General features: G+C 41.1%; 1 protein-coding gene across 1 annotated transcript in view; it reads right to left on the bottom strand.

Annotated features, from left to right (window-relative positions):
* The window catches only part of TSPAN7 (tetraspanin 7), a 99,787-nt gene that overhangs the window by 17,713 nt on the left and 56,400 nt on the right, over positions 1-25,674 (bottom strand). Inside the window, exons 2-3 of the mRNA XM_063126520.1 lie at positions 5,867-6,055; positions 2,431-2,505 (exon numbers count right to left, since the gene is read on the bottom strand). Coding sequence (XP_062982590.1) covers positions 2,431-2,505; positions 5,867-6,055 — 264 coding nt within the window. The remainder of the gene's footprint in view (positions 1-2,430; positions 2,506-5,866; positions 6,056-25,674) is intronic.

The following is a 25,674-nucleotide window of genomic DNA, read 5'->3' as shown; positions in this document are numbered from 1 at the left end:
GTACATTCAGCAATGACAAAAGTTATCTTAGAGCACTCAGTAGTTCTTTGTGCTGGCACTTACTGCCCAGGACTGTAAGTTAAACCTTCCATTCATGATGTAGACAGAAATATCAAGAAGTCATAGGCATCAGGTGAAAAATAGAAACGAAATATGGCAATGGAAGAAAGGGACAAAGGAATCAGACTGACTATTCAGCGATCCTAATGGCAGTTTCTAACTTCATTTCTCTGAATTAACTAGGTTTTCCAGGGAACAGAGCCATTTACTTGAAAATGCACCGTCCCCATCCCCATCCCACAGTTATCAGGCCAGCACACAACGCAAATGTGGAATTTGCACCAAGGGCAGAATTCAGCTTGGTGAGAGTGGCAGATTTTTTTTTAAAAAAAGCAAGCTCTCAGCCCTTCTATAGATTCAAAGATAAGTTTGAAAATGCATGGGCAATGTCTGTTGAAATTCCGAGAAGCTAGAGAAAAGTGAATATTTTCAGGGTATTTCCAGACAGAAGATTTCTGCTAGTAGCAACTACAAAGCACCGTGCAGCGGTTCCATCACTTTCTCCTTAACACAGGGGTGGGCAACTTGTGGTTCTCCAGTTGTTTTTGCCTACAACTCCCAGCATCCTTCACCACTGGCTCTGCTGGTTAGGGCTGATGGGAATTGTGGCCAAAGCATCTGGAGGGCCACACATTGACTCCTCCGACGTTCCTTAGCCCTTGTCATGATGAGCAAAAGCAGACAAAAAGAATTGCGAAGAAGCAAACATGAGAAATTTTGCACCATTGCCATCACTTTTACTGGTTTCATAATCCAACTTTTGTCTGCCTAAATTTAAGTTATTATGGTGAAGAATTTTGGTGCATTTTTTAAAAAGCACAAAGAATGTAAAATCCTAAATTTAAGATGTCCCTTTCATAAACAATAAACATCTTTGAAATTAAGAGGGATTCTCCTTCAAATTGACCTTCTCCTCCCTGCTGGCAGTGAAATTTGAGGCAGAAAATGGAGGAAAAGGGAAATGCCAGTCCATACAAGAGTCACTGTTTCATTGCAGCACAAGGTACTTTGGGGTCAGAAATGCCCCTAGGCTCAAAAAGTTCTGACACATCAGAGAGCGAAAAATGTTTGGACTCTGAGGTGGCAGAGGGGTTTAACTGAGATTTTCAGAAGAAAACATGAACGTTTGCCCACACGTCCAAAATAGCCCAGGAGCAACCATGAGTAGGAAGGGCCCTGCCTATTGGATGTGACCACATTTCCCCAGTAGTCACAATGACAGCAATCATGCAGTCTGTATCAGGAGGCAATGTAAGGCAGCTAATGTATCAGGCAGGAGTAGCATCTCCCATAATTTGTTCTGATTTGAACTTGTCAAGAATGTGAACTATCCTTCTTAATGTTGAAACTTCCATCAGTCAGATGCCACGGGAAAAACCAACAACAACAAAATAATTTTATAGCTCTGAAAGGGATGTATTTGAAATCAAATGAAATCTTATTAACTCTGGAATTTCAACACAACTATTTAGCTAGGATTTAGAAAACCACATGACAACTCCAAAGGAAGTGCTGTGTTGCTTGACCTGCATCCCCACTCTCAGCTCAGACAACATTGAGGGATCTTCCCAAAGCAGGTTGTGATGTGGCACAAGGCTCTGCTTTGTCTCTGACTTTTAAAGAAAATAAAGTCAAAAACTCCAGTGAGCTTATCCAAACACTTGAGCGTACCTAAAATAGCCTTGCGGGGAGGGAGGAACCTGGCCTTTTTTCCCTTCAACCTTCTATCCTCTGAATAATATTTCTGTCAGACAATTTTCATTCATACTTATGAGAAATATACCACAATACGTTTGAAATGGGCCGAGAGACACTTGCATTACAGACCCAAATTGTTTTCTTATTTCATTGTGCCTCACTAACCCAATTTTTACTCTCTCTTGCTCTTTCTAGCTTTGCTGTTACTTTTTAGCACAGGAAATAAATAAGATTTACAAGGCAGCAAAGCAACGAATTTAGTTTGGCTTTGCATTCTTGGAAATCCTCTCTGCATTATACAATCAAATGCTTGTCTGGCAGAAGGAGCAGCGCTTATGGAAAGAATTTAAGCTATTTTGCAGTCTTCAGCATACGTAACAGGGTAAAAGAAGATCTTACATGATGAACATATAAAGAAATTTAGCTCAAAAGTAAATACTGAACAGCAAAAGCCTGGAGGGCTTTAGCTAAATCCTTTCATTTGGAATGATAACAGGTTTTTGGACTGCGCATCTAGCTGCCAAGTAAAACAGCTGCATCACCCAGAATGCATATGGAACTACTGAACTCGGCAACCTAGATATTAATACCCAGTGCCCTAAGAGGTTTCTGCAAAAGCTGCTCAGACAGCCATGCAGTCACCACCTTTACCAACACATATTTTATACTCACCTCATGGCGAAACACAAATCCTGAAATGCCAGCCACTAGCTCAGCCAGGAAGACCAGAGACAAGAACATGGCATACTGAAAGAGAAGTATATAGAACAGATTTCTCACACTGAAGAGGACTTTCATCCAATCTAGATTTTTTAAAAATATATAAAACAGGAATAATAACACCAACAACACCTCTGATACCAGCCCTAATTCTCCACTGCACCCTCTTCCTCCGCATCTACACTCCCTACAGCACTACACGGGAATGCAGTGAACACTAGATCCACACAAAAGTCAATGCTACAAAAGTAACTGGTTTTGTAGGACATCCAGAAGGTTGGATCCAATGGCACCCATGTGCACCCAGGCCCGCTGCCGCCAGTGCATGCACAGCCTATATCACTGGTGGCTGCGATGTAGTGCTTCTGGGTGCAAGTGCTGAAATGTAGCACTTCTGGGGCAGGTCTCACCCCTTCCAGAAATGAGCATTTCTGCCTGTTTTGGTCCTTGCACTATATCACGGCCGCCAGTACTGCTGCCACCTGCTGCTGAGTGTGGGGACTGCAGAGGGAGGAGGGGTGAGGGCAGGGAAATAAGTTGCACACAGTAGCTTCTTTGCATGATGCTGTGAGGGGTACAGTAGCTTCTAAGCCCCTTCATGCATCCTTGTGCACTTCTTTTCATTGAACTGTATTTCCCATTTTAACACCCATTCTCCCAGTTTGGAGAGAGATCCTTCTGGAGCTTTTTGCAATCTTAACTGCACTAAATAGTTTGGTGTCCCCACGAAACTTGGCCATTTCACTGCTCACCCCTAATTCCAGATTATTTATGAACAAGTTCAAAAGCTTGGGGGAACCCCAGTTTACATCTCTCCACTGAGTGAACTGTCCCTTATTCCTTTCTGTTCTTTAACCAGTTATTGACTCATAAGAGGACTCCTCTTGAAGATAGTTTAAACTATCCTCGTAAATTTCTCTACGTACAAATATCCCTGTTGGATCAGACATAAAGGGTTATTTTGTCCAGCATCCTATTCCCCACGGTGGCCAACCTAAGGAAAACCCCACAAGCAGGACAGGAGTGTAATAGCCCCTTTCCCACTCATGCTCCAAAGCAACTGGTATTCAGAAATGTGTTGCTTCTGCTCCTGCAGGTAGTGTATGGAGCCATCACGTCTAGTAGCCACTGATAGCCTTATCCTCCATGAATCTGCCAAATCCCCGTTCAAAGCCATCTAGCTAATAACTACCTTTATTTTAGTTTTGGCTAATAGTGTATCTGTTTGCCTCTATATTTTATGAAAAAGTTTCCGTAGATGGTTTGGTTATGCGCTTCTTGAAAAGGGTCAATGCCAAAATTAACAAGGGGATCATATAATCGTAGCTTGGACAACAGACAGGTGAGTCCCAGAAATTAAAGCAGAATTTCCCCATAGCTGGTGTTTATTTTGGTCATCTGAGCTGGCCCTAAAAAGCTGGAATGATGCGAAATTTTAATCCATGTCAGCAAGTTGAAGGGTTATGCAGGCGAGGGCTGAGTGCTTTACTCCCACCCAGCACAATCACACCTGGGAGTTCAAAAGCTGCACAAAGTAGAAAATGTAAGTTCTGTCCCACATGTAAAAAGGTTGTGGGGGATAATAATATCTATCTTAGAAAAACATGAAAAAGAGAAAGGAACTATTGTCACTTTCCCTGAGCCTTAGAGATGTTGCTGTCTTGAAAGTGTACTGCTATGCAATTTTTATGGTCTTTATTGTTTTAGGCTATGTTCTGGTGTTTTATTGACTCTGTATGTTTATTGGATTTTAAATGATGTTTTATGGCATTTCAGGGGGGGGACTGCCTTATAAATTTCTCTAAAACTATAAGGCAGGATATCAATAGTTTAAAATAAATGAAAGAATTGGGATATAGTGGGCACTAAATCAAAACAACTGGGAGAATTTTGTGTCCAGATGGATCGCGGCTGAAATATCTCTTCTGCGTGAACTCATTCATGCACTACTCATCAACTGCACTAGAATAGATATTTCCTATGCACGACTCTTGGGCAGGAAGAAGACCCTAAGAAGGGGATGGTTCAGTTTAGATATTACTAGCATCATTGCTTAGGTGGGATATTTTGTTTATAGAAGTGAGCTAAAGAAGAAAGACCAAGCATGACTTGATGTGCAAAAAACAAACAAACCCTGAAATAAACATTTATTTTTATTCCGAGTCATGTAAAACAAAACGGCAGGTATTTAGGAAGGACTAAAATTACAATTGGGCCATGATCCCAAGCATGGAAATGAACTGCAGTTGAATCCATGGGACTTGCTTTCACAGGAAGGCTGCAATCTCCAGGGCCACATGGAAGCAATGTGTGCAAATTCAATGCTTTCTGCAGTGTTTTCTCTGCCAGCTGGCTAACTGGTGGTTTGTTTGATTCTCAGCTTGCTGAAGCTGAAGCTAGCTGAGAGCTGCTGCCAGGAAAAACTCTGCAAAAATCTGCCAGGATGCACGTGTTTATTTCTTCCATGTGGACCTCAGGACCACAACCAAAATGTTTATGGATTAGCAAAGGCAACCCTGACAACCCAAGGGCACAAATTTGAGTATGCTTGTAGTTTTCCCCTCACCACTGTCTATCTTATTTTCGCACATGAAAATAAACAACACTTTTTCCTTCTCCCGTGTCTGTAATGAAAAACCAAAAGGGTATATTTGATTTTTAAAAGTCTCTTCTGCTTTCTACTAGTCTGCATTAACCTCATTTACACAAGCATGCCAATAGCTTGGGGCTCAAGGCACTTTTACAGTGCAATCATATATGTCAGTGTAGGAGTAAGCCCCCCTGAGTTCACGGGGGCTTATTCCTAGGTAAATGTGCATAGGGTTGCAATCTGAGTGTTATTTACTGCTGATAGTCTTCTAGAACAAAACAAAACACCACAGTGGTTGTTCAACATAGTTGTTTCTTCCACTTATACTGACAGTTCATTTGAATTTCAAAATTACTTTGGAAATCTTAATGATGGAATGATATTTAGCGACAGTAGCTGACATAATTCCACCTTACCCTCCATAATTCTCTGATTCTAACTTATTTCTGTGAAATGAGATTTGAACCTATTTGTAAGAAAATAAATTACTAAATGCCAGGAGGACACATCCAGTTTTGCACATTATTGGCATATGGAACTATTTCCTATATTTTGAACATATAGAGACCTGCAATTTAACAAGGGCTTCTTTCATGTTTTGTGGTGTGTGTGTAGCTCAACCCTATGTCATGGGATTGTTCATATAAATCACCTTGAGGATCTTTTTCCAGGTAATACACTCTCTTGCTCTGCATGCGGGTCTCTGAAATCTGGTTAACATCTGCTTAAGCTTATCAAAGAAACCCACTGCCTTAGCAATTTCCAGCATTCTGGCACCAACTTCTTTGACATACTCACCAGTTTTAGCATCCATGGGCTACCGCGACATGTGGCAAAGCAACCAAACAATCCGAAGACAATAATCGTGGTACCCGTCCCAATGAGAACATAAGGGGCATTAGTGGAGTTTTCAGCAATAAGAGAGATATATGTGCCTAAAGTCAGCTTCCCCCAGACACCAACCGCAAGAAGGATAACACCAGTTATCTAGAAAATAAGAAGTAGGGGAAAAGGTACAGTCAGAGGTTATAAGGATACTGAACACAGACACGTCTTAAAGCATATTGGAATTGCTGTTGTGGGAAGAAAGAAACAAACAAAACCTATTAGCTCTGCAGGAGCTGACAGGACAACTGTTCCTTCCCCGTTTGGGGGCATGTGGCAAGCAGTCAAAGTTCCACAGCAAATAACCAGCAACCCACAGAGTCATTTTGGAGAACAAAAGTATCTGGTGTACTCATGGGGCCTTACACCAAATTCCTTCAACATATCCTTCCTCATGTTTCTTGTATCGTCGTGTTTAAAATCCTGTTAATGTGGGAGAGAATTTAGAAGAAAAATCTAAGGAACATTTCACCCAATGCAAGTTTTACAGTTATGGTAGGAACTAATTTTAAACAATGCTGTTTTAAGTCTCAAACATGAAAATGGTCTGGATGTCATAACCTACAAGATAAGCAGCTCTAGACTCAAGCCTTTTCTTAGAAGAACTGTGGGGAAGACGGCACCATGCTCTCACATTCAGGAAGATTTGGCTCTATAGCCCACACATGCCATTGTTCATGTCATCCATTACATCATGACACTGAAATACTGTATTACTCCTGGCACAGTGATAGTTAAATCAGGAAGCACATACGTGTTCTTTGCTGACATCTAGTGGACACAGTAAGTTAAACAATTTCACATATGTGCATTGTCCACATAGCCCTGTCCACTTCCACATAGCATTTTACCCAAAGGCATCTGCAATAATTTTTGCCTGGTCAGAGAACAGGGCTATCATTTCTGGTAGATTTGGTGACTGAGGACTGGGCATCAGGTCTACCACTTAGAACTTTGTGTACCAGGTCTACCCTACTGTCGTTCTCAATAAGTAGTCCTGGGGCTCATCTACACCAAGCAGGATATTCCACTATGAAAGTGGTATGAAAGTAGTATTAGGGTGACCATATGAAAAGGAGGACAGGGCTCCTGTATCTTTAACAGCTGCATAGAAAAGGGAATTTCAGCAGGTGTCATTTGTATATATGGAGAACCTGGTGAAATTTCCTCTTCATCACAACACTTAAAGCTGCAGGAGCTATACTAGAGTGACCAGATTTAAAAGAGGGCAGGACACCTGCAGCTTTAACTGTTGTGATGAAGAGGAAATTTCACCAGGTTTTCCATATATACAAATAATACCTGCTGAAATTCCCTTTTCTATGCAACTGTTAAAGATACAGAAGCCCTGTCCTTCTTTTCATATGGTCACCCTAAGTAGTATATAAAAGGCAGGAGCCACACTACTGCTTTATAGCAGTACTGAAGTGCACTGCAGGGTTTACACTACTGCTTTGAAGTGCACTGACAACTGTTGGGGCCCATGACACATCTACATCAAGCAGGACATAACACTATGGAAAGCAGTATGAAAGTGGTATATGGTATGTGTCATGGGCCCCAATAGTTGTCAGTGCACTTCAATATCACTATAAAGCAGTAGTGTAGCTCCTGGATTTTATACCACTTTCATGCCACTTTCATAGTGGAATATCCTGCTTGGTGTAGTTGAGCCCCTGGTGTCCAGACACCATATTTCCACCCATGCCAGAAACCGTCATTTCCCCCACTACATCTTATTTCCCCTATTACATCTTAACTGATGGCATTGCTGTTATAATCAATTTCACAGCCCCCACCACTACAGTTTCCTAAAAAAAAAAAAAAAAAACAAATCCTAACACACCATGAGACTGGATGACAAAACTGGAATACACTGCAGGTTTGCCATACATTACTGTAACTGCCCCTTCTCCCCAGCAAAATGGATATAACAACCCTGGACTACTTTGCAGAGCAGGCATAACTCATGCACTGCCAGTCACAGCCGCCCCTGCAATATGGTGATAATAATGATAGACTTTATCTGCACTGACAGCGCAGTTTTAAAACATTTGTGAACTCAGGTGTGTGTGTGTGAGGGGAGGGGGATAACTTTTTTTTTGGTATGAAATAAAACCCAAGTTGGAAAGATCATGAACTCCTGTCTTTGCTACATTTTGTTTTAGGGTAGCCTACAACCCAATCAGGGCTACCCTAAAACCCTAGCTTTTAAAAACATTTCTATGGAGCAGCAATCATTTCACCAGGAAAGTCCAAGAAAAAAATGGCTTAAAAATGAACCAGGAAGTGTCTTAGCAATTTGCTAAGGCACAATAAAGAACTTCTGTCTGTCAAGAGACAATGGGGATACTGATCATTGTCTATGGCATCATTTCTTAGTCCCTGCCTTAGTGGGATAGATTATGGTGAAGGCATGCTGCACGGTTTAGTAAGGCCAAACTATTGGCTAAGCATATTGTTCTATAAGAATGGAAAGCAAAAGCAAAAACAAAAAAAACCCTCTCAAATACACACAATTGGATTTAAGATCTTTTGACCGTAGCCACACAAGAAAAAGGTATATTACATCAAATTATTAAAAGGAAACGAATTCCAATTAATATGGGGAAATTTTCTTGAATTACATGCAGAGTAACGTGATCCACTGCAAAACCACTGCAGGACCGCAGAGACTTGCATGACTCTGAACCCTTTTATTTATTTTTCGTTCTATGTACCCATTTCTTTATCCAATGTTGCTTAATCGTTTTACTTATATATATGAAACCTTTAAGGACTATAGGAAGATATGAAGAAGGGATCATAAATGGGAGAGAACAGGGCTGGAGGGGATGAATGGGAAAAGTATTTACTGTTTGTATTGCATTAAAAAAAAATAATAAGCTGTTAATTTATTAGCTAAAACACTGAAAAGTGAGACATGACTAATTTCTTTCAAACAGCTGGATAGAATAGTGCCTGCACATTTAGTATCTCAGGTTCTACAAGGACTACAGATTAGCTTTTAAAAAAGAAAAGGAAGGAAAGTGTAAATACAGGGATTACAGCGCATCAGGAGACGTTGTGTGTGTGTGTCTGTGTGTAGAATGGCCCCTTTTACTCTCCCCTGCAGATGTGGATAATTTTACCTCCACAGGTTTGATATCTGAAAATGATGCAATAGTATGAACATGTTTTGAACCCAAATTGCACAGGCAAAATAGATACTTGCACCCACACCCATGAGTAGGGGAGTATAGGCTATTGTTGGTTTGTCTGGTGGGTATGAATTTCAGTAAATGAATAAATAAAATGGTAATGTGTGTACTGTGTACTGTGCATTCATCAAGAACTTTCCAAACACATCCAGCCAGCTGCTTCCCAGCTTCCTTTTGTTCAGCATTCACTTATTACTGCCCTATTTTACAAAGGCCTGGTCTGACTGCCACTTTGGTTTGGGAAAAGAAAAGCACCAAATGAAATATTTTAAGGAAATAAATAATGCTAGCTAACATTGCAGACAAGAGCAAGACATCCTTTTATAACTAGCTTGTTTGTTAGTTCCTAATGAACCGTACAGAGTGCAATCCTATGCATGTTTAGGCAGAAATAAGTCCTGCAACTTCCAGCATGGCTGGCTGGGGAATGCTAGGATTTGCAAGACTTTTTTTTTGTCTAAACTGCATAGGTCTGCACCCTTATTGAATTAGATTTGAAACAGACATTTCTGAATTGCGTGGCGAACCAAAGAAGTAACGTCCCTGTCAAGTGTGAGGAGGCAAGCAGAAGCTCTTAAGTTTAAAACAATGAAAATGTTTCCCGCAGTTCTGTGACAAATTCAGCAAAAGTAAAAGAACGGCAGACTTTTTGCAATTCTACTCAAATAACAGTTCTGTGATCCAGCTTTCCCCAACCTAGTACCCCTCCAGATGTCTTGCACTACAGTGCCCATCAGCTGATATCATTTTGTTATGAGCCCTTCTCTGTTTCATTTTTTATCAGATCCAAATAGTTTATTTTTATGAAGGGGGGAAGATGTAGACATGGAGGACAGTGGGAACCGGATATTTCTGATCCTCACACCTAAAATAGAGGGCATCCCTGTCAACAGACATTGATTTTGGCAGGATCAATAGCTAAGCTTTTCCTTCAGCCTTCTTTGTCTCTACTCCTTATCTATCTGATGCTAGGAAATACATTTTCCTGGCACAAAAGACACAGATCTGATTACTCAATCTGGTTCTTAGCCTGAATGGAACAAGTATCAAGCCCAGTTCTGCTTCCAAACTGACCCATGTGCCATGCTCAACAGAACGAAGCATAGTGATGAATATCCATCCCTGCACCATATGAGGGAAATAGAATATCGTACCAAAAGTAATGTTATTTTATCTTGGTTCTTGCTTTTCCATTATTCTGTAAGCCCCGTCTCATTCAACTGAGTCTTTTTATTAGATACACTGCCTAATTTCTGCTTGTATGGATAGGTTGCCAGCATATGCTGAATGTATAGCCAATGTAGGAGCTTGCTTGCTCCACTTGTAAGTATTCCTCTGCCTCAATAATATGTGAGTTGCTTGGTAACTAAACCTTGCTATTGTGCACTGAGTATGAACATTCGGAAATTAATAATTTGGACATGACATGTAGCGTGAAAGTAAAAATTCTGAAATTGCTATTTCAGGGTGGCTTGAAATTGTTTGTTCTAAAACCACCGCTGAAGTGTGGAAGATTTCTTATAAGTATTTTATCTTATGAAACCTACTTTTAGGAAGAATGGTTTATCTGAATGCAGTATTATTTACTTTGCAATGTGTTTTTAAAGGGCAGAGAGAATTCTATAATGCTGAGCTGCCCTTCAGTGCCTATTTCTTTAAAGATGCAAGAATCTTTGACCAGGATAGATGGCATCCATAGTCCACTTGGAATTTTCAGGACATCCAAATCCTCAAAACAGGAAGCCTTCTAATATATCAAATCTGGCAGAGATAGCCAAGCCAGCTGTTTTAATGAGCACTTTTCTTTAGCCTATCTCCTACACCCCAAAAGCCCTCCCCCCCCAAGTCTTCCTGCTTACATACGTTTCATCTGATTGGTAGAGCAGTTTGGTCAGTCACCCCTGCCACCCTGACCAAAAACATAGTAACAACGCAATATGCTTCTTCATTCTTTTGACATATTCGTTATCTTCTCTGACCATTTGAAGCTGCTGTGTGTGCTGAAATTTCCCAGATGACCCGTGTGTATCTTACCTCCAAAAGTTTAGAGTAAGTTAGCAATCTTTTTACCCTTTGTTTCATTTCAAACATTTATTTATTTACAATATCTTTATACCACTCCCCATTCAAAATTTTGGAGCAGTGTACAAGATAAAATAAAATAAAAACACATTAAAATAGTTTTTAAAAAATACTATCCACTTTTCCCATTTTGTCTCTTATTATTTTTATTTGTTTATTTATTGCATTTCTATTCTGCCTGTTATCTGAAGCTCTCTGGGTGATTCACAAAACAAAACTTAAAATTATAGAATACAATAAAACAGTAACACATAATACAAAAACAATAAGTTTAAAACAGAATAAAACCAAAGTAAAAGCCAAGAGAAAAGCCAGCCACAGTGGGAAGATCTTAAAACACACTAACACAATTTTTAAAACTGAAGAACTAAAAAGCCTGAGGAAATAAGGTCTTTGCCTGGCATCGAAAAGACCACAACACAGGCACCAGGCAAGAATCTCTGAGGAGGACAATCCACAACTGCAATGCCACCTAATGGAGGTTGGTGGCTCTAATTTCGGGAGGGCTCTGAATGCATTCTGGGTTGATTAGAACCAGACAGAACTCTGAAGGAACTATCCAAGGTATTGTACCTATTTTGGAGATAGGGTTATGCACCTCGTTTAGAATTCTAACTAGTTCTGACTAAAATCCAAAATGGATTCAGAGCCCCACCAAAACTGGAGCCACCGGTCTGTAGTAGTGTTACCACTGAAAAGGCCCTCTCCTTAATAGCCACCTGACTCACAGCATTCCAATGATCTTAGAGTCTGGGCAGGTACATATGGTTTATGCAGTGCAGGAAGGCCCAACATACCTAAAGGACTGCATCCTCCTCTGTGATCCATCACACTTGAGGGATACCCCTTAGCAATCCCATCCAAACCCCAGAGAAGCCTTGTTGGTGGCTATTCCACAGCTGCCAAAATCTCTTCAAACTATAAACCTGAGCATATTACCAAAAAACGAACAACCCTTTAAGAACTTTTTATTTTGTGTTCTAGACCTTCCCCCTTTGCCAATATTGATTATTAATATCTCGCCTGCTTGACCGGACTACTAAAACTGCAAACCCAATCATTTATAATGGATATGTGTCTGCACATGTGTTTTAAAAACACCTAACGTCTTATCTCAAATTTACTCAGCAATTAATAGCTGTATGATTGATAGGGACCAGACATTCATGCAGCAAAAGATAGTGGCTCAAATCTCTTTTCCTTCCTGCTGAGTTTGTAATGAAAATATTAATAGACATTATTACTTGGAAGAGGAGTGCTAGTGACTGATACCACTAATGACATGCAGGATTCTGGTTTGCCTGGAGTGTGGGGGTAGGACGGCGTAGTGTGCTTACCTATGTAGGAGATTTCATGTTGGTTATAAGGTGGGACTAGAAACCAAGATCCTTCCCCCTCCCCACTTGACTGCATGGCAATTTAGGAGCCACATAGGATGCGGGAGATGTGTCAGGGTATAAATGTGCTGCCATCTGGAACACACTTACTAGGGAAATCCCACTGGACACAATGAAAGTTACTTCCAAGTAATCAGGCACAATATTGCACTCATCAGACAGGTGGATTTTCACTTTTCCCTGCCACCGCTATGGCCTCCTGCTGCTGTCTCACAATAGCGACAATCTCTTTACATGGGGATAGAAAGAGGAAGCAGCAAAGACCATGCGGCGCATTCAGGGGCTGTTTTTATCGCAGCACTTTTCCTGCACACAGCAGGAAATGGCAGCACATTCCGGTTTTTTAAAAAAGGATGGCTTAAAAGGGGTCTATTTTGCAATGGAAGAAGGAGCGGGAGGCGGACATAGTCATCTAAAGGACGCGCAAACATCCGTAAGTGGGCAGTAGCGAGTGTGCGCCAAAATGCTCGTTCGATGAACTCTTAGAAACCACGTAGCTGACTGCATCTTGAAACAGAGTTTGAAATTGGTAATGGAAGTGCAACTTCGCACTGTCTTGCCCTTGGTGCAATTGAACAAGTGCAGAGTGACTTTCTGCAACCAGAATATATCGCTTTGCATTTCTTTCCTTTGTTCATCACATTAATAAAAAATGATATAACTCAACATTATTACATTTGATAGAAAAGAGGGGTGTGCCCACAAAGTAACACAAGCAGGATTACTTCGCCCTTTCATAGCCTTTGGCCTTAATGACTTTGTTGTGCTCACGACCAGCACGGTTAAAGGCTGGTAATTGTTCGAAACATCTTCCCCTACATTCAATGATATTATGTGTGGTGTGGATTTTATTTGGCGGTAGCTTCTAGAAAACTGCTAGACAGTATTATCAAGAGGGGGGTGGGAAGACTTGTGGGCAATGCCGGCCCTGGGATTTTTTAGGGGGCTTGGGAAAGACACCCTGAATTAGCCCCCTCCCTCAGTGAATATACCTTCTCACCATCATTGCCTGTAGCCATTGCTGGTGCTCCTCCTCCTATTTCTTCTCATTGCTACCACTTGCTTGCTTGACAGGCAATGAGTCAGTGAGCAAGTAGGCAGTGGCACCCACTGCTCCCACCATGTCAGAAGGAGAGAGAGGTGAACAAGCAGGTTGCAGTGGTGAAGAGCGACACTGGAAGGCTCTTGTCAGCAAGCCTTTGCTGGGGTGTGGGCTCTCAGCAGACACTTGGCCATGCCTACACTTGACACCTGCTTGTGGGGTGAAGTACATTTTATCACAAGCTGTTAAAGGATAAATAACCTTTGTTACTTAATTTTGAGCATGCAATCAGAAAATCTGGATGTGTGGTGGAGATATAAAAGAGGTTAGTCTTAGATTAATATAGGCCTGGTTCAGACAACACACTAAACCATAAGTATGGTTTAGCGTGTTGTCTGAACTAGGACACTCTGTGTGTGTGTGTGTGTGTGTGTGTGTGTGTGAGAGAGAGAGAGACAGAGACAGAGACAGAGACAGAGACAGAGAGACACAGAGAAATATCCTACTCTGGGATGAAGTTTGATGGATGAGGCCAATGCCACAGCTGGAAATAAAGGTATCTAGATTCTATTCCCAATAGTCTCTCACAGATCCACATATTATCCTGGTCATTGCAATGAGAGGTGCTGAAAGATAACAGTAATTATTCTCCTTAGCACAATGAATGCACCTATAAGTGATGGCAAGCTATAGATCACATCTGTTCACATTTTTGTTCATTTTTAAAAAGCTACATTATGTTTTCCTTGTGAGAAATGCCAAATGATGTGCAGGCAATCTGCTGGGTAAAAATGATCCTACTGGAGAGAGGCTGCCCATAAAGACAAGGGATGCTAGTTCTCCATACTCATTACATTCTCTAGCTTGTAAGTTGAACATGTTGGGAACAATTCCAGTCAATGGGTGGGCTTCATTATACTGGTACTTGGCCATTTGGAAGCAAGCTGACCACCAAGGGCTTTGAGGCATTTCACTGAGCTTCCTGTGCATTAAAATTCTGAGTCAGTACTAGCATGGCAATATCAGGGGCATGCTGCTCAGGGTGTTCATATTTAAATCGGTCCACTGAACTAGGAATTTAGACTAATTTCCTTGTAGCTGAAGTCTGAATAATGCTAAGCCATCTGTATCATGGATAAGATGTGCTCAATATATTTTGTGAAAAAGTCCTGTTTTATGTAAGCACTAAATCACACCAATAAACCAGACATGTTTAGAACACAGCATTCACTCCTTGCCTCTACATAGGCGTTCTATCGCTGATACACTGAATGCAGTTTTCAAGAGCAAAGTAGAAGGGTTTCGTACAGAATTTCTCCTTAATACAATGCTTTATACTTTCACCTCCTATTGTGGCTCAGACAGCATTTCGGTTTATACAGGTAAACAGAAATGTTAGCCCCTGCCATTTCTCAATCTGCATGGTCTGGAAGCATAAGAACATAAAGAGAGATGTGCTAGATCAGACCAACAAGGGTCCATCTAGTCCAACATTCCTGCACTGAACAGGGGGTTGGACTCGATGGCCTTATAGGCCGCTTCCAACTCTACTATTCTATGATTCTATGATTCTGTTCACACGGTGACCAACCAGGTGACAACAGGAAACCCAAAGTAGGAAATGAGAGCAACAGCACCCTCCTGGTCATATTCTCTAGCAACCGGTATAAATACGCATACTGCATCGAATACTGGAGTTAGCACATAACCATCAGGGCTAGCAGCCATTGATAGCCTTCTCCTCCAGGAATTTGTCCAATCCCGTTTTAAAGCCATCCAAATTGGTGGCCATCTCTACATCTTGTGGTACTGAATTCCATAGTTTAACTATGCGCTGTATGAAGAAGTCCTTCCTTTTATCTGTTCTGAATCTCCCATCAATCAGTTTCATGGGATGACCTCAGGTTCAAATATTTTGGGAGGAACAAAAATGTCTCCCTATCCACTTTCTCCACACCATGGAAATTTTTTTACACCTCTCTATATAACAAGCATCACTGCAGAAGGAAAAATATGGGAATTAAAAGATTAAAATCCTATATATTAATAGCAAACTCTTCTCTGACTGTAGCCAAAATGGCACCATGCACACAAAAAAGAGGGGTGTCAGCAGGCTCAGGGTTTTGTGTACAACAAAACTTTGGGGGGGGGGACCTAATTGCGAGGTAGGAAATAAACATAGCTTAATGAGGATAGAGCATGCCCAGAGGCCACAGAATACAGGCTGACTGGGGCAGGGGGGAAACCAAAAATAGAGAAGAAAGGAATGGGATATCCTAGAAGAGGGCACAGCTGACTGGCTGGAACCCTGCACTCCACACAGCAATATTTTATGCGCTTGTATTAACTATTTATGATCAGGAAAAATTCAAAGTGGTGGCATAGAAATAAATGACCTGGTTCATACATCGTGCTAAGCCATGGTGTCATTTGTTGAAAGCTGGGTTATTTTTGTGTCTGAACTCATCCCCAGCCAGCTACAAATTACTAACAGAACATATGGTATGTTGATGGCTTACAAAGTCTGGCTTGTTTAAATCATGGCTTGTCGTGATGTCTGAACCCAAAACCGTGGCTTGTCTGCACTGCTGTCTAACCTGAAACAGAAGTGCTCCGCAACAGCAACCTGTAAATGAAACTGTTCTGAAGGCTGGCAAAATGGGTGGGGGTGAAGTAGCAAAAACATGCTGCAGTTTGTTTACTCGTCTGCAAGACAATTCATGGCTAAACCAACAAAGCATGGTTATCATAATCCATGGCTTATCGTTATGTAGGAATGCAGCCAAATTCATCTTCCACTCAAACAAGACATGGAGGGTATCTGTGGCATATCTAGCTATAGTGTTTTGCAATCCACAGAGGAATCAGGAATCATGCCAATCCGGTGCTAGGAAAAAGGATATAGCTCAGTGCTTCTGCTGACAGACTAGCAGGGTCAGCATACAGCAGAAAAGATAGGATAGTACCAATTTCTTTGGGACTTCATCCAACGTCTGCTGGAGTGAAGCATCTATCACCTTCCTGTTAAACAACAGCATTATCAGTAATGACTTCACAAGTACCAATAAAGATTTTCCACTTATTCAGGCAGAGCCCATGTGTTTCAAACAAAATTTTATGCAGTGTGCATATGCTTTAATGGTATGCCAGTGGGCCGAAAGGAATTTTAATGAAGCTTAGTATAGGACTTGCAGCCTAAGATTTTGCACAGCTTCCCTGCACCTGATAACGGAAAGACCAGAGCTGAAAACGTAGGCAAAATAATTGAACAACTGATCCCAGAAGAGAGGGTGTGGAATAAGAGCAACAACAAGTAATTGAGTGAAGAGTTAGTGGCCTGGGGCAGCCATGTCATGTTGGCTACAGAAAGGGGCAGCCAAAGGCTAACTATAGCCCAGCATCTCAATCAGTGTGTGAAAAGTGCCCATAAATCAAACAGGGGTTATGACTACTCTAGTGTTAAAATAAGATAGAGTGGTTGATTGCTGCTGGGCACCCACCGAATAGATCTGGCTCAACCACATTTCAATGCATGTTGAGGAGAGTATTAATTTGCCATCTTCACTATATTTTCTCTGCAAAAGGCTTTTTATCATCTTTTCTCCATGTTAAACTGCACTTTTTCCCCAGCCTAGAAAGGTAATCTTTTAGTGAAAAGCACAGCACTGCAAACATTTCTGCTGACTCTGATTTTACAGGTTGCTCTTCTGAATATTTATGCATCAGGACGGCACACAGGGTTCACATTTGTCAATTAATTTCTATTTTTGATGAGGCATTGTGCTTTCAAACTCTAAAACCTCTTGATATGGTGAGTCAAGGGCACTTTGAGGATAATTAAAATAAATGGTTAAGACGCATGTAATAGGTCACTGAAGTAATTAGTTCATAGACTTAAAAAACATTCATAGACTTAAAAAAGTTTCAGGATGTTTATTTGAGTATGAATAGAGAAGGAACTGATATTCATTATGCATAACAGTTTCTAACAACATAATCGGAGTCATTTTTACTTATAATTTTCTGTTTCAAATGTCCTCTGCTTTATTTACACTGCCTATAATAAAACTACTACACTTGATCAGTTAGCATAGTTATAAACTTGTTTTGTATGAAATCAAATTCAAAGCTTTTTTAAAAAATGGGTTTAAAGTAATATCTAATGGTACAATGCCATAGTATGAATTCTTGTTTGAAAGTAAATCCAACTGAAGTCAATTGGACTTACTCTCAGGTAAGTTCGCATAGGACTCCAGTCCCACAGATCTATAACCTCACTCTTGTATAGAAAATTCTATTCAGGAGAATTCAGGAAATCTAATTATGAATAATTTATTGTTTCAGTATCTCAGATATTTCCATTCAGATCTTACCTTTTAATAGATATGTGCATGAACTGGTAACATAAGGATCTGATTTGCTGACACACCCATGTATTCTGTATTTTCAGGACCAAGGGGTGTGTCCTGAGAGCTGCTGCTGGGCCTGAAGGGGTGTGGCCTGATTGCTGAGTGGGCAGGGAGTCTCATTCTGTTTCCTGACTCCTAGCTGAGCAGAGAAGAGGAGCTGCCCCAGCTGGACTACAAACTACATAAGGAAGCCAGATCCCAGGGAGTGAGTGAACAGGGAGACCAAACAGAAGTTCAGCAGGGGAGGACCCTAACAACAACAAAAATTGTTCTTGTAAGACACACCCATATAGTACGGGACTCTGTAGTTAACCTTCAGCGAGGGCAGGACAAAGCACAGGCTATTCCAGTACAGTCAGAAGGGCAGAAACAAAAAGGGACTATGGACAGAAAGGATTCTCCAGTGGTGGTGATCTGCAATGTTTGTGTTCCTGCCTGAGATCAACATGGAATACACCTGCAACTACTGCAAGCTGGTTGCACTATTGGAAGAAGTAGTGAGTGTACTTGAGTGATGAGTGTCCACCCTCCAAGGAACAAGAGAAGACGAAGAGTTCTTAGACAGAATGGTGGAACTTCAACAGCAGAGAGAAGCACAGGAGGTGGAAGAGCAATAGCAAGTTGAAGCAGGAGTTGGGAATGCTGAAGTGAGGAAAGCCAATGAAGAGGAAACTCCCTGGAAAAGGGTGACAGGAGCAGAAGAACTAGAAGACACTCTGCACCAGTGGAACCACTAGAGCTATGTAACTGCTTTCAGGTACTGGAAGATGAGACTGGAGGATATTCTGCAGAGGAAGAATTACAGGGGACCCCATGCAGCACTGAGCAAGAGGCAGGTCAGTCGAGCAGAGGCAACAATACAAGGTCTACAACAAGAAGAGATGAGTAGTCGTTGTGGGAGACGCCCTGCTGCATGGGATTGAAACTCAAGTATGTCGCCAAGACCCATGAACTCGCCAGGTATGCAGTCTCCCGGGACAACAGATCCAAGACGTGATTGAAGGCTTGGCAAAGCTCATAAAGCCAACTAACACACATCCTTTTCTTCTCACCCATGTGGGAACAAATGATACTGCCAAGTGGAGCTACGAAGAAATCCTGTCAGACTTTGAAGCTTTGGGAAGGAAACTCAAGAACTTTGGGGCCCAGATAGTTTTCCCATCCATCCTCCCAGTTGTCCAGCACTTCACCCGTCTTCCATGATTCTGCAAAGATAATAGACAGTGGTTCTGAGAGTTCTTCTGCCACTTCCTTTATTACTCTAGGATGCAGTTCATTGGGCCCTGGAGATTTGAACTCGTTCAAAGAAATTAGGTGTTCCTTGACCATTTGTTTATCAATCTCCTACTGCAATCCTTCCCCTTCAGCTTGCACTTCACTTTTGCCAGGGGGGTCATAGACCCGCTTTTGGGAGAAAACTGAGCCAAAGTAGGAATTCAACATTTCGGCCTTTTCTTTGTTGTTTGTTATCAATTTACCATCCTCATTAATCTCTTCCGTCTCTCCAAGAGTTTGCGCCAGCATTGAGGCATTGGCTTCGTGAAATGTGGAGCTCTTGGAGAAGGGTGTGCTGGGCCAGTGCAGGAGCTGGGCTCAGGGTCCACAGATATTGGTCCAGGCTTGGGTGTCTCTTGCGTCTCGGGCTTGGGGGTTTCTGGTTCTGCAATGGGGCTTGGCCTAGGGCCTCCTCTATTGGCACCATTGTTTCTTCACTCTCTTGAGTCCATATTCAGGTCACTGCTGGACTCCAATATTATGTTACCTGCTGGCATTAACACATGCACCCCAGCTACCCCCAAGCTTCCTACAGACCTTGAATTGAGTTTAGAATAGGATTATTAATGCCTTCCTCAGATTTTTTTTTAAAAATGTATTTCAGTAAAACATTCCCACCAGCAGCTAATCATTAGGAAATCCTTTGGCTTTCAGGAAACCAAAACAAACCATTTGCAAGGAGTTTTTAAGGGAGGCGGTTAGAGAGAGCTAGACTTGGGATATTCATACATACTGTTCCAGCCACCCCAAAGGTTACCACTCTTATTAGTGCACTTTATCACAGCAAGCCTATGAGATAGGTTAGGGCTGGGCAAAACCCAGTATCTGACTTTGGACAAGCAGGGGTTTGGATGTGGGGGGCCATAATCCTATCCACTATGCTACTACACTGGCTCTTATATAAGCATATACCCTATTTCCTCGATTCTAAGACACACTTTTCCCCCCCATATAAACATCTCTAAAAATGGGGTGCATCTTAGAATCGCGGGTGTGTCTTAGGGTTTCCCCCCTGTTGGTGGTACTGAAATTAGTGTGCGTCTTACAATTGATGGAGTCTTACAATCGAAGAAATATGGTAGCAGCAAAAGCAAAGAACCTAACCTAGCATAAGCAGCAGTGATGTTTCTAATGTACAACACTGGGACAAATAAAGTGGGAAAAGATCAAGACATAATTAGAAGTGTGCATTCCTAAATGGGGGCAAGAATGAAGCAGCCAGATAAAGTGGTGCATACAGAGAATCAGTTCTTTGAACTGTTGGGCAAATAACACAGAGTGGGCATATGGAATTTGATCACCAAAATTATGGTAAACCACACCACAGTCTGCCTGCTTCAATCTTGCACACAAGTAATCTTATTCAAAAAAAAAAAAAAAAAGGTAATAAAAATCCATTTCCTATGAACCTCAGATGGGAGGAAGGTGTGGTGTGTAAAATATGATACAGGCAAGCCAAAACAACCGTTGCTCCTAAACAGGCATAATGTATTACACAGTGCTCTTTTTGAAGAACAACCATAATCCACCTTTTTTCCCTATGTGCTGGAATTCATATGAGACAACAACAAAAATAATAGTGGTAGCAATGGGTTGTGGTGAACCAGAACATTTTAATTTAAATATTTTAAAACCTTATCACTGAACATGGTAATTCTTTTATATATTATATATAGCTAGGGTGAGAACAGAAAATATTTATTCACCGAGATATACGGGTGCTCCTTTGACACATTTGGTGCTAGCCTTCATTTAAAGTAGTCTTATGAATTAGCTGAACTACAGATCCCATTCAGCTTCTGCCCTCTCGTGGCAGCTTCTCAAATATGATTGAGAAAACATTTGCAATTTTTCAAATGCTGAGAGATGCAGCTTTAAAGATTAGTGATGTTAGGGATAAACCACACTTATAGAACTAAAGTATCTTATTTTGCGGCAAATATTGGCCATACTTTCCAAGACAGTGTCAGAAAACTATGCCTATGGTTTATTCTTTGATCTATTCTCATCTGCCATTCCCTCCCACCTCTTCAGAAACAGTTTTAAAAGAAAACCACTTAATAAAATATTATGTAAAATGATATTGCTTCTGAAAATAATATTAAAAATCCCTACTCATTCTGTCAGAGGAACAGAAACATGAGAAGCAATCCTGCTGGATTGACAATTCTGGAGAAAAATGGAACTTCTCCTTTGTTTAAAAAAATAATCTACTCATATCCTCAGATGCTTGTCTTCTGCAATCTCTTACAGAAGTTTGATGAGGAGACAAATGGACTACCTCTGGACAATTTATGCCAAGACTTAAACATGGGTCATATAAAGTAAGAATTAATCTTTTGTAAAACACCCAGTGAGCTTTGGCTACGGGGCAGTATAGACTATGATGATGATGATGATGATGATGATGATGATGATGATGATGATGTTTCCCAACTCAAGGCGGCTTAACAAAATTAAAACTTATACAATTAAAACATATAGAAATATACAGAAGTTAAAAATATAATTAAATAATCTATAATATTATAATATTTAAAAGATTAAAAGACAAATGTCAAATAAAAAAGTCCAGCCCATTGACAAGGTCCAGATTATTACCCAAAGGCTTGTCGGAACAAAAACATTTTTGCCTGCCTCCAAAAGTGTAGCAAAGCGGGAGCCAGTCCAGCCTCCCTGGGAAGGGAGCTCCAGAGCCTTCTCCAGTTTCCCCACCAGGTGTACCTGGGATGGTGACGGGACAGAGAGAAAGAAGGGCTTCCCCTAAAAAACTCAGGGCATGGGCAGGCTCATAAGGGAGACTATGGTCTTTCATATAACCTGGACCCAAGGCACATAGGGCTTTATAGGTCATAACCAGCACTTTGAACTGTGCCCGGAAACAGACCGGAAGCCAGTGGAGCTGTTGTAACAGGGGTGTTGTATGCTCCCTGTAACCAGCCCCGGTCAACAATCTGGCTGCAGCTCTTTGAACCGGCTGAAGTTTCCAAACACTCTTCAAAGGCAGCCCCACGTAGAGCGCGTTACAGTAATCCAAACAGGATGTAACTAAGGCATGTGTCACCATGGCCAGGTCAGACATCTCTCAGAACCAATGGAAGTGCCCTGAATATGTTAAAAGTTATTTTCCCTCATTGGTGACTAGTCAGGTTCATGTGAACAAACAAAGGATAGGGACTGAACACAGATGTGCATAGGTTCTGCGGAGAAAAGCTGACAAATGCATGGAGATCAGGAGCATGGTCCTCTGTCATGATCCTGCTTCTCCTCTTTCCACACACATGTTCAGTATCCACTGTTTGGTTACATGAAAAGAGCTTTTGCCTTCTTGAAAGCAGTTCAAGTGCCTTTCTAGATAAGCCTCCCTCCTGGTTGTTGTTGTTTTCACCCTTCACCCCACCAGTATCTTATTTCAACACTTATTTGTTGGAGAAATTAGATGTATTAATTTTTTCTGTCATAAATGCGAAGTGGAAAGGCAGTGTTCTTCATTTGCCCACCTAATGTGTTGAATGTTGCCAAGATAACGTAAAGTGTTCCACTTTAAAGCGTGGTATTTTTGTCAAAATATGACACATTTATCATTCTGCTAACAGCAAATTGTGCAGAATTCAGCAAATTTTAAATTAAAGCTATTGGTCACTTTGCTCGATTAGCCATAAAAACCACAGCTGGCAAATGCTAATATCAACTAGATGCTATCTTGAGAAATATCTAATGTAATGGTGCCCATTTCTACTTTATGGTTTCACTACAGAGCAGTTCTTCTTCCCAAGTGTAGTGCAGCAGCCCTGTTCAGTTGTGGTCTTCGAGAAACAAACAAAGATCAAATATTTTTCATTGAGCATGTGATAACTAAATATATATTTTACCCAGATCCCATTATATTTTATTGGGACATTTGGAGTGCAATCCTCCAAATGTCTTCCTTAGAAGTAGGCTGGCCCAAAACATTTTGCTACCTGAGGCAGAGCAAGAAATGGCGCTCACCTATCCAAGTCAAGGTGCATTGTACCCAAAACCAGGTAAGTTATTTGGGCACATGAGGCTGAAAATCCCACATGCTCCTTTGCTCATCCCTCATAGTAAAAATACAATAATACAATAACTACAACAACAAATAAAATAACTAAAGATGTGCTGCCCTCTCATGACACCCCAATTCTGCTGCCTGAGGTGAATGCCTCATACTGCCTAATGGTACGGTTGGCTCTGTCCTCTTGAGTGCAATGAAGTTTACTCGCAGGGAACTGAGCACAGGATTCCTGCCTTAATTGGTTTTTTTAAACCATAATGCTTGTTTTGTAAAATAGAACTTTTATTAACATTCTTGTGTATTTTATTAATGTATTTGTGATGAGATATAAGGGCCTAGGACACATCTGGGCAGCACCTGGTTAGTGAAGGCTGGTAGGATATCTCTATCAGAAACATCTTTTTCCTGAACTAACATTTGTGGGCCTGTGGAGTCTGAGTTTGCCAGAAGCATAAGATGTTTTTAAGGGGCCTGTGTAGAACATGAATTATTTAAAATCATATGTAATTATTCTATTAAGAGATTATCACTTATTTTGTGTATAATTTGTGTATTCCATACTTTTAAATCTACACCTCTATAACCACACATAACCTCAGTTCCCATGTAACTTCATAGGATTTCTTTTTTAACTTTGAAAAGACTTTAAAGAGAAACCAAAAATAAAAATAGTAACCTTTTCAAGTTACCCAGATGTTACAACTGGTGTGTTAAAGTACAATGACATTTGGCAATGGGGAATAATAGCCCCCTCCTTCTCCTCCCCATTCCTTTTCCCACAGCTGTGTTCCTTTCATTACTTTTGTAGATGTTAGGGCTGTCAGTGCTACTGGGAACACCCTTTCCCCTCCTTCTTGGCATAGTGGAGAAATACTGGCAACTGTCCACATCTACAGATGAATAGCTGGTGCCTTTATTTATACAGGAAGCAATACTGTCAGAGGGCAGCTAATCACAGGTTAAAACATGGCAGTGTTCTAGATTAGGAGGGAAAAAAGGGGCAAGGCATTTAACTAGATTTAGGGTCAACTACTCATTATGTTAATTACATAGCAGGAAGGGGACCCCCTTTCTGTGTTACTCACTCTAGAGTAAGTCAGTATGGCCCCACTCTGGATTGGGACCACTGCACAGCAGAATGCGAGGTTTAAAGTTTTCCCCATCAGATATTCGCTTCCCAAAAGGGTGTGTGTGTGTACATACATATATAAAACCTCCATTGAGGCCAATGTGGATCCCCCCTTTTTTTTTAATCCCTGTGTGCATGTGCTGGGGGTGGAGGCAGTTCCAGAAGCAAGCAGTTGAGTGTGCAACAGTCCCAATCCATATCAGGGCTGCACGCACTTACTCTGAAAGCAGTAACAGAGAGGGCCAGCTGCATGTTACATAATTAATATAATGCGTAGTTTGATCCTCAGAGGGGGAACTACTATCACTTTCCATATAACATAATGACCCAATACTAGGGATGTAAAAACAATTTGTTGGTTTCATAAAATTATACATGATTATTCAATTTGTACTTCCCAGAACCAAATGCAATCAGAAATCTGCACATTTACAAGCGTGCCATGCAATTCATGCACCACCACTGCTACCCAAAATATGTTTTAAAGATACATACATTTGGGGAAAGCACATTAAAAATGCGTATATTTGAAAAGTGTGCCCGAATGCACTTGAGAGAAAAAAATCTATACTTTATAAAAATGCACACCAAACACGTGTAGGCTTAGAAAACAGTGCACAGAAATATGTAGGAAGTTCCAAGTGAGGGGGAAAAGGCTCGCTATCTTATACATGTCTTAGTCAGAACGAGATTTGGGGTGGAAATTGCAGAACTACGACAAGCTCATATTTAGCTGATTCAAACATCCCTATCCTAAACTACACTGGAATTACAGAGACACCTCAATAAAGGAAACCAAATCACATTTTAAGAATGCAGGTGCCACTAAGCGCAGGTGAGAAGAAGGTAACAAGTGAACTTAATTGCTTCCACTTCAGCTTTCAGGGCCTGGCTGGTGGTGGCACACACTATATGAAACTGCCTTGCATGGTGACACATGCAAGGAAAAAGTGGAGGGTGGGCAAAAAATTAAGCACCCCTTTCTCATCTCCCAATTCAAGTTTTCTCTTGCCCCAGCATTAGCGTGGCAATGGAATCACAGGGTCATGAATCCCATGCTTCTCTGTTCTAGGGAGTTGCCAAGATGGTGGACTGCTACAAAAGTAGAGAGCCACTTCTCAATCTATAATCGGGGACGGGGATGGAATGAG

Source organism: Elgaria multicarinata, chromosome 5 (genome assembly GCF_023053635.1).
Source record: "Elgaria multicarinata webbii isolate HBS135686 ecotype San Diego chromosome 5, rElgMul1.1.pri, whole genome shotgun sequence".
Lineage (NCBI taxonomy): Eukaryota > Metazoa > Chordata > Lepidosauria > Squamata > Anguidae > Elgaria > Elgaria multicarinata.
This window is presented reverse-complemented; position numbering and strand designations above follow the sequence as displayed.